Source organism: Dendrobates tinctorius, unplaced genomic scaffold (genome assembly GCF_039654945.1).
Source record: "Dendrobates tinctorius isolate UK_male_01 unplaced genomic scaffold, ASM3965494v1 ptg000051l, whole genome shotgun sequence".
Lineage (NCBI taxonomy): Eukaryota > Metazoa > Chordata > Amphibia > Anura > Dendrobatidae > Dendrobates > Dendrobates tinctorius.
The window spans coordinates 20,531,571-20,543,344 of record NW_027361719.1 but is presented as its reverse complement, the minus strand read 5'-3'; the positions used below and the strand labels follow the sequence as shown (position 1 = coordinate 20,543,344).

The 11,774-nt window shown below is 46.2% G+C and overlaps 1 protein-coding gene across 1 annotated transcript in view; it reads left to right on the top strand.

Moving 5' to 3' along the window:
• Positions 1-7,624: 7,624 nt before the first annotated feature.
• The window catches only part of NXPH4 (neurexophilin 4), a 405,809-nt gene continuing 401,659 nt past the window's right edge, over positions 7,625-11,774 (top strand). The window contains exon 1 of the mRNA XM_073576843.1: positions 7,625-8,067. Coding sequence (XP_073432944.1) covers positions 8,014-8,067 — 54 coding nt within the window. The 5' untranslated portion in view covers positions 7,625-8,013. The remainder of the gene's footprint in view (positions 8,068-11,774) is intronic.

Below are 11,774 nucleotides of genomic sequence, written 5' to 3'. Positions count from 1 at the left end.
TTAAAATGAACCACGCATGGGTTTCCAAGGATTTTGTCCCACCTTCCCCTGATGACACATAGGGTGACAGAAAAATGGCTTGCTTTGGTCCACCTCTTCCTGGTACTTCACCTATTTCGCCTTTTGCATCAGCTGAATGTCCAACATCAACATATGCCACTTTCTAAAACTCCCTAACTGTGCTGCCTCCCCCCCCATGGCCGGGGTCACCACCTACCGCATGACACCGTGCGAGTGCCGTTGCCCTGGACAGGTGGGTAGGCCGACTCTTGGGCGCGGGCACTGGCACAGGGTCCCTCATAGTGCAATCAAGTGTCTCTGACGGCGGTGGTGCACACCCGCCGTCAGACACACCGCTGTACTATGAGGGGCCCAGTGCCAGTACCGACGCCCACGAGTGGGCCCCCCTTGCTTGGGCAGGGCCCCAGCATTTGCAATCTTTACCTCTCCCTGCTCCTCCTCTGTGTAATCTGGGCCGTCAAATCCATACTGTGCCTGACACCGTCTGAGCCTGCCTCCTGAGACATATATTTTGAATGTGTACGCTATCCATACATGTTATCCGGGGATACGGTACCCTTTCTAACCTTTGTGCAATGACGTGCAATCCATACTGGGCCTAACACCGTCTGAGCCTGCCTCATGCTGTATAGACATATATTTTGAATGTGTACACTATCCATACATGTTATCCGGGGATACGGTACCCTTTCTAACCTTTGTGCAATGACATGCAATCCATACTGGGCCTAACACCGTCTGAGCCTGCCTCATGCTGTATAGACATATATTTTGAATGTGTACGCTATCCATACATGTTATCCGGGGATACGGTACCCTTTCTAACCTTTGTGCAATGACGTGCAATCCATACTGGGCCTAACACCGTCTGAGCCTGCCTCATGCTGTATAGACATATATTTTGAATGTGTACGCTATCCATACATGTTATCCGGGGATACGGTACCCTTTCTAACCTTTGTGCAATGACGTGCAATCCATACTGGGCCTAACACCGTCTGAGCCTGCCTCATGCTGTATAGACATATATTTTGAATGTGTACGCTATCCATACATGTTATCCGGGGATACGGTACCCTTTCTAACCTTTGTGCAATGACGTGCAATCCATACTGGGCCTAACACCGTCTGAGCCTGCCTCATGCTGTATAGACATATATTTTGAATGTGTACGCTATCCATACATGTTATCCGGGGATACGGTACCCTTTCTAACCTTTGTGCAATGACGTGCAATCCATACTGGGCCTAACACCGTCTGAGCCTGCCTTATGCTGTATAGACATATATTTTGAATGTGTACACTATCCATACATGTTATCCGGGGATACGGTACCCTTTCTAACCTTTGTGCAATGACGTGCAATCCATACTGGGCCTAACACCGTCTGAGCCTGCCTCATGCTGTATAGACATATATTTTGAATGTGTACGCTATCCATACATGTTATCCAGGGATACGGTACCCTTTCTAACCTTTGTGCAATCACGTGCAATCCATACTGGGCGTGAGAACGGCTGGCGAGCTGTTAAGCAAGCTACAGCACCTGTCCAGACAAGTACAGGGATTCCCTAGCGAGGAGACTTATTTGATTGTTTTCAATGTTGGGACAGCAATTTTTGGGGAGCACTATACTCTGGAGAATGATAGATGGGGCCCACCATACACTGGAACATTCCAAAGATGGACATCAGACACTGGAGCAGCATTTACAGGGCCCATTATACACTAGAGCATTAGAAATGGGGCCCATTATGTTTGGAGCATTATTTGGGCCCATAAGACAGTGGAGCTTCATCCATGGGGACCAACATATACTGTAGCATTATGTGGAGCTCATCATATACTGTTTCAAACATTATATGGGACCAATGATTCTGTATGGAGAAATAGATGGGCCTCGTCATGAGATGTAAAAAGTGAGATATTTTTCATTGTACTATACCGCTATTTCTCTGCCGTATCGGAGCATGATGAGTTGTGGTAAGTGTTAAAGGGGCGCTCTTTCGCCCAGGGCACATGAAAACCTTGAGCCAGCCCTCCCCCCCCCACAGTTTGTAGCCAAATAACCCCCATTTTTCAGTGCGTAACTTGTATTATGAAGTTAATTAAGGTTGACAAGCTTAAGAAAGAAGAATTGATGCTTTTGGCATTTAAATGGACACTGTAGGTGTGTTTCCTGTCCTCCTCTCACTGCCGACTTTTATTCCCCATTGACTTACATTGGGTTTCGTGTTTCGGGACGACCCCGACTTTTCCCTATAATCGGACGATCTTGCTCGACCCGACTTTTGGAAAAGTCGGGTTTCACGAAACGAAACGCGACCCTAAGAAACCAAAAGTCGCTCAACTCTACTGATGATGATTGTAGTGATTAATACAGCACCAGAACCACCCTAACTACATGAATACATTATCATAGCCATCAGTACTACATGAATACAGCACCAGAATAACTATCACTACATGAATACTGTACATCAGCAAAACCATCAGTACAAGAATATGGCACCAGAATCACCATCAGTTTTGTTGCAAACTGCAAACTGCAAACTGCAAACTGCAAACTGCAAAAATCATCATATGCATCTCTTTAGCCATGATGGGGTTTGTTTAATTTCCATTAGGGTATCCGTCAAATGCTAGACACCTTAATTGAACCCATTTATAGTTAAGCTATGTTACGTTTCCATGACTATCCTTGTGTCAGACATATAAAACATGGGAAGTCCCTGGTATTATTCAAATGGACCACAAACAATGATTTTATATCTAAATTTGAAATTGCGGTCCTTGTTGAATGTCATCCCTAAACTACACCCCTTTTTTACTTGCTTTTATTGTTTTGGGTCAAAAAGCTAACAATTCTAGTGGACATGGTTGTCAGAGCTCATTACCTGACCCATCTGAGGGGTGGAGGGGGGTGCATTAAGGGTCTTGTTACCTTATTCTCTGACCTATTTCTTTGCTTAGGGGGTGAGGGTTCATCGGGGAGGAGTACGGATGTCATTGGCTTTATCTACTTATGGCAACAAAATGCCTTATACCGGCTGTAGTGCTGTCTTCTTTTGTCAATATCTATGTATCTAATGGTATCCCATCTTCAATGCATTTCTATATCTCTCTGGTAATACCCTATAATGGCTCCCTCCATTCTGCTGGCATTGTATACTGTTGACTGGCCACCCTCTGCTGGTCACACTGTTCTATGCTGAGAATCACTGTCCATGGTGCTGAATGCTGGAGCTTATGGTAATATATTATCTGCAGAAGACACACTACCTCTTCATAAATAATGAATACACTTTCAGTATTTAACAGAAAAGCCTTATAAAAACCAGTCATTTATCTCCAGTATTCACAGCCCATTTCCTATGTCAATCTGCAGAAGATAGAACAACTATCATGTATATACCCAGGGCAGTCTGTATAAGACAGTAAATTGTGCCATGTGTAATGCCTATCTCCAGTGCCAGTCTGTATGCGATACCATATGTGAAGCGTATATATCTAGTGTTATTCTGCTTAAGGTACTGTAAGTGTAATATGCAGAATATATGTAGTGCAGTCTACATAAGAGAGCTGTCATTATTTAGGTCGAAAGAATTAGTTTAGTTATCCTATGCTAGGCTTTTGATGTTAACCTGCACATTCCATGGCATAGAAGTCTGCATATGACATCTGTAAATAATGTATTCAATGCCAATTTTATACTGCGCTCTATATACAGCATCTGTGTAAGGTAATGTTAGATACATTTCTTAATACCAATTCATATGGACACATTGTACTGTAATGTCATATTTAATAGGTTTAGTGTTACTGCTATATATAAATCCCATACCGTGTGAATAATCCATCATTCACTTCATGCCAGTCCGTAAAATGTGGCTGTAATGCATTTATAGCTCCCAGTCCATATAATCTTAGTAATACATCATGTATTTCATGCCAATCTTTAAAATGCACTTGTAATGCATAGATGCCATGTCATTTTTTACACAATTTGCATGTATCCTATCCCAGTCCATACAATGTGCCAGTAATGCAGATAACCCATTCCAGTCCTTACAATGTACCAGTAATGCAGATCTCCAATTCCAGTCCTTACAATCTACTAGTAATGCAGATCTCCAATTCCCATCCTTACAATGTACCAGTAATGCAGATATCCCATTCTAGTCCTTGCAATGTGCCAGCAATGCAGATATCCCATTTTAGTCCTTGCAATGTGCCAGTAATACAGATATCCCATTCTAGTACTTGCAATGTGCCAGTAATACAGATATCCCATTCCAGTCCTTACAATGTACCAGTAATGCAGATCTCCAATTCCAGTCCTTACAATGTACCAGTAATGCAGATGTCCAATTCCAGTCCTTACAATGTACCAGTAATGCAGATATCCCATTCCAGTCCTTACAATGTGCCAGTAATGCAGATATCCCATTCTAGTCCTTGCAATGTGCCAGTAATGCAGATATCCCATTCTAGCCCTTGCAAAGTGCCAGTAATACAGATATCCCATTCCAGTCCTTACAATGTACCAATAATGCAGATCTCCATTTCCAGTCCTTACAATGTATTAATAGTGATTAATTATATATCCCCTGCCAGTCCTTACAATGTACTTGTAATGTATATATCCCATGCAAGTCCTTATAATGTACCAATAATGATTATATAACCCCTGCCAGTCCATACAATGCGCCAGTAATGCAGATATCCCCTGCCAGTCCTTACAATGTACTAATAATGATTCTATATCCCCTGCCAGTCCTTATAATGTACATGTAATGTATATATTCCATGCCAGACCTTATAATGTACATGTAATGTATATATTCCATGCCAGTCCTTATAATGTACATGTAATGTATATATTCCATGCCAGACCTTATAATGTACATGTAATGTATATATTCCATGCCAGACCTTATAATGTACATGTAATGTATATATTCCATGCCAGTCCTTATAATGTACATGTAATGTATATATTCCATGCCAGTCCTTATAATGTACCAATAATGATTCTATATCCCCTGCCAGTCCATATAATGTGTCTGTAATGTATATGTCCCCTGCCAGTCTGTATGATACCTGCAATAACCAATAGTAATCTTTGTTTTCTGGCAGGACACAGGCTACAAACATTTGTAAGTGCTGAGATTGTTGCAATTTATTAGCAGCACACTAATGTCCTGTGTGTAAGGTTCAGCAGCACATGGACGATATCCTATTACTTACACAGGATGACAGATCAGATCCTGACCTGGTAACAATCTATAATATTTTCATTTTGTCGCCATTAACATCAGGGTCTGGAGCAGAAAAAAGCTTTTAAATCAATGACAATGCGATCAGAAGGATAACAAGGATGCACTAGATCCAATAATATTATCCCCTGTCTCTGGTGCTGTAATCACACTAACTCTTTCATGGGAGGTGAATTGCCTCATTTGCCTTCCTAATTACTTGTGCTGTGTATTCATCAGGACTGGGGCTCTAATGTCCTGAGCACAGAGAAGCCTCCTCTCTGCCTAATAACATGAGCATTGGACGATCTAATCGGTCGGAGCTAAGGGAGTCACATTCATGTATCCTCACTGCCCCGATCAGGGACCCAAAATCTGACTCCAGGCATCAGCAGTGCAGACTCCGATTTCCAGGAGGGAGAATAAACCTCATTACCTCCAGAAAATGAAGGTTGGACTTTTGCAATCAACCCCATAGACAAATATGAGATGCTGGAATGAATGAACATTTGCTTCTTGTCAGAATGAAGATAGTGTCCCCTGTAGGGACAGGTTGGTGCTTCCTCTGCAGACAGCTGGATACACTCTGCTGCACATTATCCAGCATTGCAGGCTGGGATTCATTCATCTGACACATATCATTGCACTTGTATCAGCAGGGATCAGATTGGTTGGAAGATCGATACGATTTCTGCCTGGAGCCAAACTTATTTCTGTTGCTTCACTATTGTGCTGATCGGATGGTGAATGCAGAGCCTTGGCACAAAGGGAGAGAGGATAATGCAACAGGCAATGGGAGCTGCAGGGCAACTTCATTCTAAAGTCTGGCAATGCCAACCCTACAGTTATTAATATGTATCCCTATAATTGCATTTATGGTGCTATAGGGGGGCTCAACCCTCCATCCATGTGTATGGAGTCAGGTGAGGGGCAGGTGACCACCCCAGTGCTCCTCTCTGGGTGCAGTGCTCCTCTCTGGGTGCAGTGCTCCTTTCTGGGTGCAGTGCTCCTCTCTGGGTGCAGTGCTCCTTTCTGGGTGCAGTGCTCCTCTCTGGATGCAGTGCTCCTCTCTGGGTGCAGTGCTCCTTTCTGGGTGCAGTGCTCCTCTCTGGGTGCAGTGCTCCTCTCTGGGTGCAGTGCTCCTCTCTGGATGCAGTGCTCCTCTCTGGGTGCAGTGCTCCTCTCTGGATGCAGTGCTCCTCTCTGGGTGCAGTGCTCCTCTCTGGGTGCAGTGCTCCTCTCTGGATGCAGTGCTTCTCTCTGGGTGCAGTGCTCCTCTCTGGGTGCAGTGCTCCTCTCTGGGTGCAGTGCTCCTCTCTGGGTGCAGTGCTCCTCTCTGGGTGCAGTGCTCCTCTCTGGGTGCAGTGCTCCTCTCTGGATGCAGTGCTCCTCTCTGGGTGCAGTGCTCCTCTCTGGATGCAGTGCTTCTCTCTGGGTGCAGTGCTCCTCCCTGGATGCAGTGCTCCTCTCTGGATGCAGTGCTCCTCTCTGGGTGCAGTGCTCCTCTCTGGATGCAGTGCTCCTCTCTGGGTGCAGTGCCCCTCTCTGGGTGCAGTGCTCCTCTCTGGATGCAGTGCTCCTCTCTGGGTGCAGTGCTCCTCTCTGGGTGCAGTGCTCCTCTCTGGATGCAGTGCTCCTCTCTGGATGCAGTGCTCCTCTCTGGGTGCAGTGCTCCTCTCTGGATGCAGTGCTTCTCTCTGGGTGCAGTGCTCCTCTCTGGGTGCAGTGCTCCTCTCTGGGTGCAGTGCTCCTCTCTGGATGCAGTGCTCCTCTCTGGGTGCAGTGCTCCTCTCTGGATGCAGTGCTCCTCTCTGGGTGCAGTGCTCCTCTCTGGGTGCAGTGCTCCTCTCTGGATGCAGTGCTCCTCTCTGGGTGCAGTGCTCCTCTCTGGATGCAGTGCTTCTCTCTGGGTGCAGTGCTCCTCCCTGGATGCAGTGCTCCTCTCTGGATGCAGTGCTCCTCTCTGGGTGCAGTGCTCCTCTCTGGATGCAGTGCTCCTCTCTGGGTGCAGTGCCCCTCTCTGGGTGCAGTGCTCCTCTCTGGATGCAGTGCTTCTCTCTGGGTGCAGTGCTCCTCTCTGGGTGCAGTGCTCCTCTCTGGATGCAGTGCTCCTCTCTGGATGCAGTGCTCCTCTCTGGGTGCAGTGCTCCTATGATGTTCTCCTCTCTAATCATCACCTCCCAGCTACACAGCCAGGTCTCCATGATAGCTGCTCCAGGTAGAGCCAAGTGCAGAGTGTTTTCTGGCAGAGCCCAGAAATGTTCTGTACTACTCAGACAATACAGAGATGGGAGGGAACAAGGGGCTAGGAGAAGTCTGTGCCAGGCAGAGGAGGATTGGAGGAATATGAAATGATGGAAGGAGGGGGTCTCGCCTGCTCACCACTGGAGGGGCTGGGGGTGGCAATGGACCTTGAAACTCGTTCCTTGGACTTTCTCCGGTAACACATCACACCTCCACATCCTCAAAGCAAGTGGAGATTTCCTTACTTCCCTTGTTACCTTTTAGCCTTGTCCAAAAAAATACAAACAAAACTCCAGCACCCCACCTCATCTTCACTGTCCTCTTTTCACCTTCACCATAGGCAGAAAGTGGCTGATTCAATGGGGGAAGGTTTCATCCCTGCTCTAGATCCGACAATACCATCACACTGGACAGGTCACTGCTCCCTGACCTAGGAAGACCCCTATTTGCATCTTTTCCTAAAGTGGAGAACAGGTCCCTAGGACAAGAATGGATCTCCTCCGCTTGGTTATTGCTTTCTTCTGCCAGTGGATTCTTCCCAAGGTAAGGGAGACTAGGTGATGCTGGAGAAAGTATGGTTAGAGATGCAGGGAGAGCAGGGTTAATGGAGGAGTGTGGGAGACAGACTGGGATCACTTTGTTTTTCTAATATGTATGAAAAAAATGTAACAGCTCAAAACTTGTTTGAGATGAAAACTGAGAACAGAAGCAGGAGAGAAGTAGGTGGGGGAAGCAGCTCCTGCCTGGAAGTCCTCAGTGTGTGGGCTGCTGCTGCTGCTGCTGCTCTCTGAGACTAAACACTCAGCTCAGGGTAGATGAGCTCAGGTTTGCTGGCATGTGATTTGTAGTACTTGTGTGCTAGCTTGGTGTATTATCCAGCCAGCTGTTGACTACTGGGAGACCCTACTGGGCATGTACAAGTGTTCCTATAGTAAGCCCTGTCTAACTTGTGACTACTTCAGACCCTGCTGGGCATGTAAGTCTTCCTATAGCATGCCCTGTCCAACTTGTGACTTCTTTAGACCCTGCTGGGCATGTAAGTCTTTCTATAGCATGTCCAGTCCAGCTAGTAACTACTGCAGACCCTGCTGGGCATGCAAATGTTCTTATAGCATGCCCTGTCCAGCTAGTGACTACTGCAGACCCTCCTGGGCATGTAAGTGTTCCTATAGCATGCCCTGTCCAGCTAGTGACTACTGCAGACCCTCCTGGGCATGTAAGTGTTACTATAGCATGCCCTGTCCAGCTAGTGACTATTGCAGACCCTCCAGGGCATGCAAGTGTTCCTATAGCATGCCCTGTCTGGCTAGTGACTATTGCAGACCCTCCTGGGCATGTAAGTGTTACTATAGCATGCCCTGTGCAGCTAGTGACTACTGCAGACCCTCCTGGGAATTTAAGTGTTCCTATAGCATGCCCTGTCCAGCTAGTGACTACTGCAGACCCTCCTGGGCATGTAAGTGTTACTATAGCATGCCCTGTCCAGCTAGTGACTACTGCAGACCCTCCTGGGCATGTAAGTGTTACTATAGCATGCCCTGTCCAGCTAGTGACTACTGCAGACCCTCCTGGGAATTTAAGTGTTCCTATAGCATGCCCTGTCCAGCTAGTGACTATTGCAGACCCTCCAGGGCATGCAAGTGTTCCTATAGCATGCCCTGTCTGGCTAGTGACTATTGCAGATCCTCCTGGGCATGTAAGTGTTCCTATAGCATGCCCTGTCCAGCTAGTGACTATTGCAGACCCTCCAGGGCATGCAAGTGTTACTATAGCATGCCCTGTCCAGCTAGTGACTATTGCAGACCCTCCAGGGCATGCAAGTGTTCCTATAGCATGCCCTGTCTGGCTAGTGACTATTGCAGATCCTCCTGGGCATGTAAGTGTTCCTATAGCATGCCCTGTCCAGCTAGTGACTATTGCAGACCCTCCAGGGCATGCAAGTGTTACTATAGCATGCCCTGTCCAGCTAGTGACTATTGCAGACCCTCCAGGGCATGTAAGTGTTACTATAGCATGCCCTGTCCAGCTAGTGACTACTGCAGACCCTCCTGGGCATGTAAGTGTTACTATAGCATGCCCTGTCCAGCTAGTGACTATTGCAGACCCTCCAGGGCATGTAAGTGTTACTATAGCATGCCCTGTCCAGCTAGTGACTATTGCAGACCCTCCAGGGCATGCAAGTGTTACTATAGCATGCCCTGTCCAGCTAGTGACTATTGCAGACCCTCCAGGGCATGTAAGTGTTACTATAGCATGCCCTGTCCAGCTAGTGACTACTGCAGACCCTCCTGGGAATTTAAGTGTTCCTATAGCATGCCCTGTCCAGCTAGTGACTATTTCAGACCCTCCAGGGCATGTAAGTGTTCCTATAGCATGCCCTGTCCAGCTAGTGACTATTGCAGACCCTCCAGGGCATGTAAGTGTTACTATAGCATGCCCTGTCCAGCTAGTGACTACTGCAGACCCTCCTGGGAATTTAAGTGTTCCTATAGCATGCCCTGTCCAGCTAGTGACTATTTCAGACCCTCCAGGGCATGCAAGTGTTCCTATAGCATGCCCTGTCCAGCTAGTGACTATTGCAGACCCTCCAGGGCATGTAAGTGTTACTATAGCATGCCCTGTCCAGCTAGTGACTATTGCAGACCCTCCAGGGCTTGTAAGTGTTACTATAGCATGCCCTGTCCAGCTAGTGACTACTGCAGACCCTCCTGGGAATTTAAGTGTTCCTATAGCATGCCCTGTCCAGCTAGTGACTATTTCAGACCCTCCAGGGCCTGCAAGTGTTCCTATAGCATGCCCTGTCTGGCTAGTGACTATTGCAGATCCTCCTGGGCATGTAAGTGTTACTATAGCATGCCCTGTGCAGGTAGTGACTACTGCAGACCCTGCTGGGCATGTAAGTGTTACTTACTATAGCATGCCCTGTCCAGAGAGGTGTGCTGCCCATACCTGGTACACTGTTAAAAGAACACAATTGTCATCCTATTCTAACTGATGCTCTTCTCTTAAATTCTCTTCTTCTCTGCTACCAACCATAGTTAGACAATGTTCCTCCTCATTAGGACAAGTGGCATCAAGTCCACAAAATGTTTGGCCCATGATGACTTCTTTATCTGAGCTCACATGTGTGTGATTGTGTCTATTTCTTGAAGTCACAGTTTTATAAGCGGCTCTCCTAAGTGTGCGCTATGTTGCACGTTGCTGGGAATGAATGGGTTATTTACCCTCTTTCCTTGTCATCTGTGAGACTGAATACTGAATACTTGGAAAGTCCTCGGTAACACTGGAGTTTATTACTCTGTTGCCTTTTTTCAGTGTATTGTATTTGTCAGTTATTAGGTCATTACTTTGTTTGTGTAACAATATCAGAAATCTGAAAGTAAAACAATTGTTATTAACTATTTATTACCAGGATACATTTGTAGAGTTCTCCGTACCCTTGGGAATAAAGGGTTAAGCCTATACCCTGTTTCTTCTACTAATGAGAGGATTTTTCACGGTAACAGGGTGCCACCTAACGCTGGACATGCATTCTAATCAGATAGGTATTAACTCCTTAGCATAACATTTCAGCATATCAAACAGTGTAAGGCCCACGGGGCACAAATGACTGGAGACTGTATATTGCATTAAAGGTGACTTTGTAACCAGGGCTCATTGTGTCATAGGAAATTTGTAATTAATTCCGTGCCTCGGCCATTAGCTGCAAGGTTATTGAGATTTCAGCATTAAAACTCTTGATAACCCATCACAAAATCCCACTCATCCAAGTCACACTCCCTTGAAGCTGAGATATAGGAAACCTGGCACCTTCCCTTCACTTTCTTTCCCCAGTCTACTGTAGAGTTATACGATGTACTTTATTCTTGACCCTGCTTAGCAGCTGTTTTATTAAACCTCAGTGGTGCCCAACAGCTGTCCAGTGAGCGAGCGCTGACATGTAACCCCCGAAATCTCTGCTCCCCTGATTCATGTGAGTGTAATTTGCCTTGGAAATGGGATACAGGGGGTTAAGCGCACTCACAATTGGATTTTCACACTTCAGTGGAGTTGGGCTTTAATTTAATGCGATCCAATATGTATTCGTTATAAAGTACTCTGGACTATCTGATACATTTCTAAGATCTAACTATGTTAAAAAGTGCGAGGTCAGAGGCTCACCCCTCACATATGTTCCCCGATTTAATAGTGCCTTGTATAGAGCCCCATAGTACAACTGGGTTTATGCCAAGTACATTGCTCTCATAAAA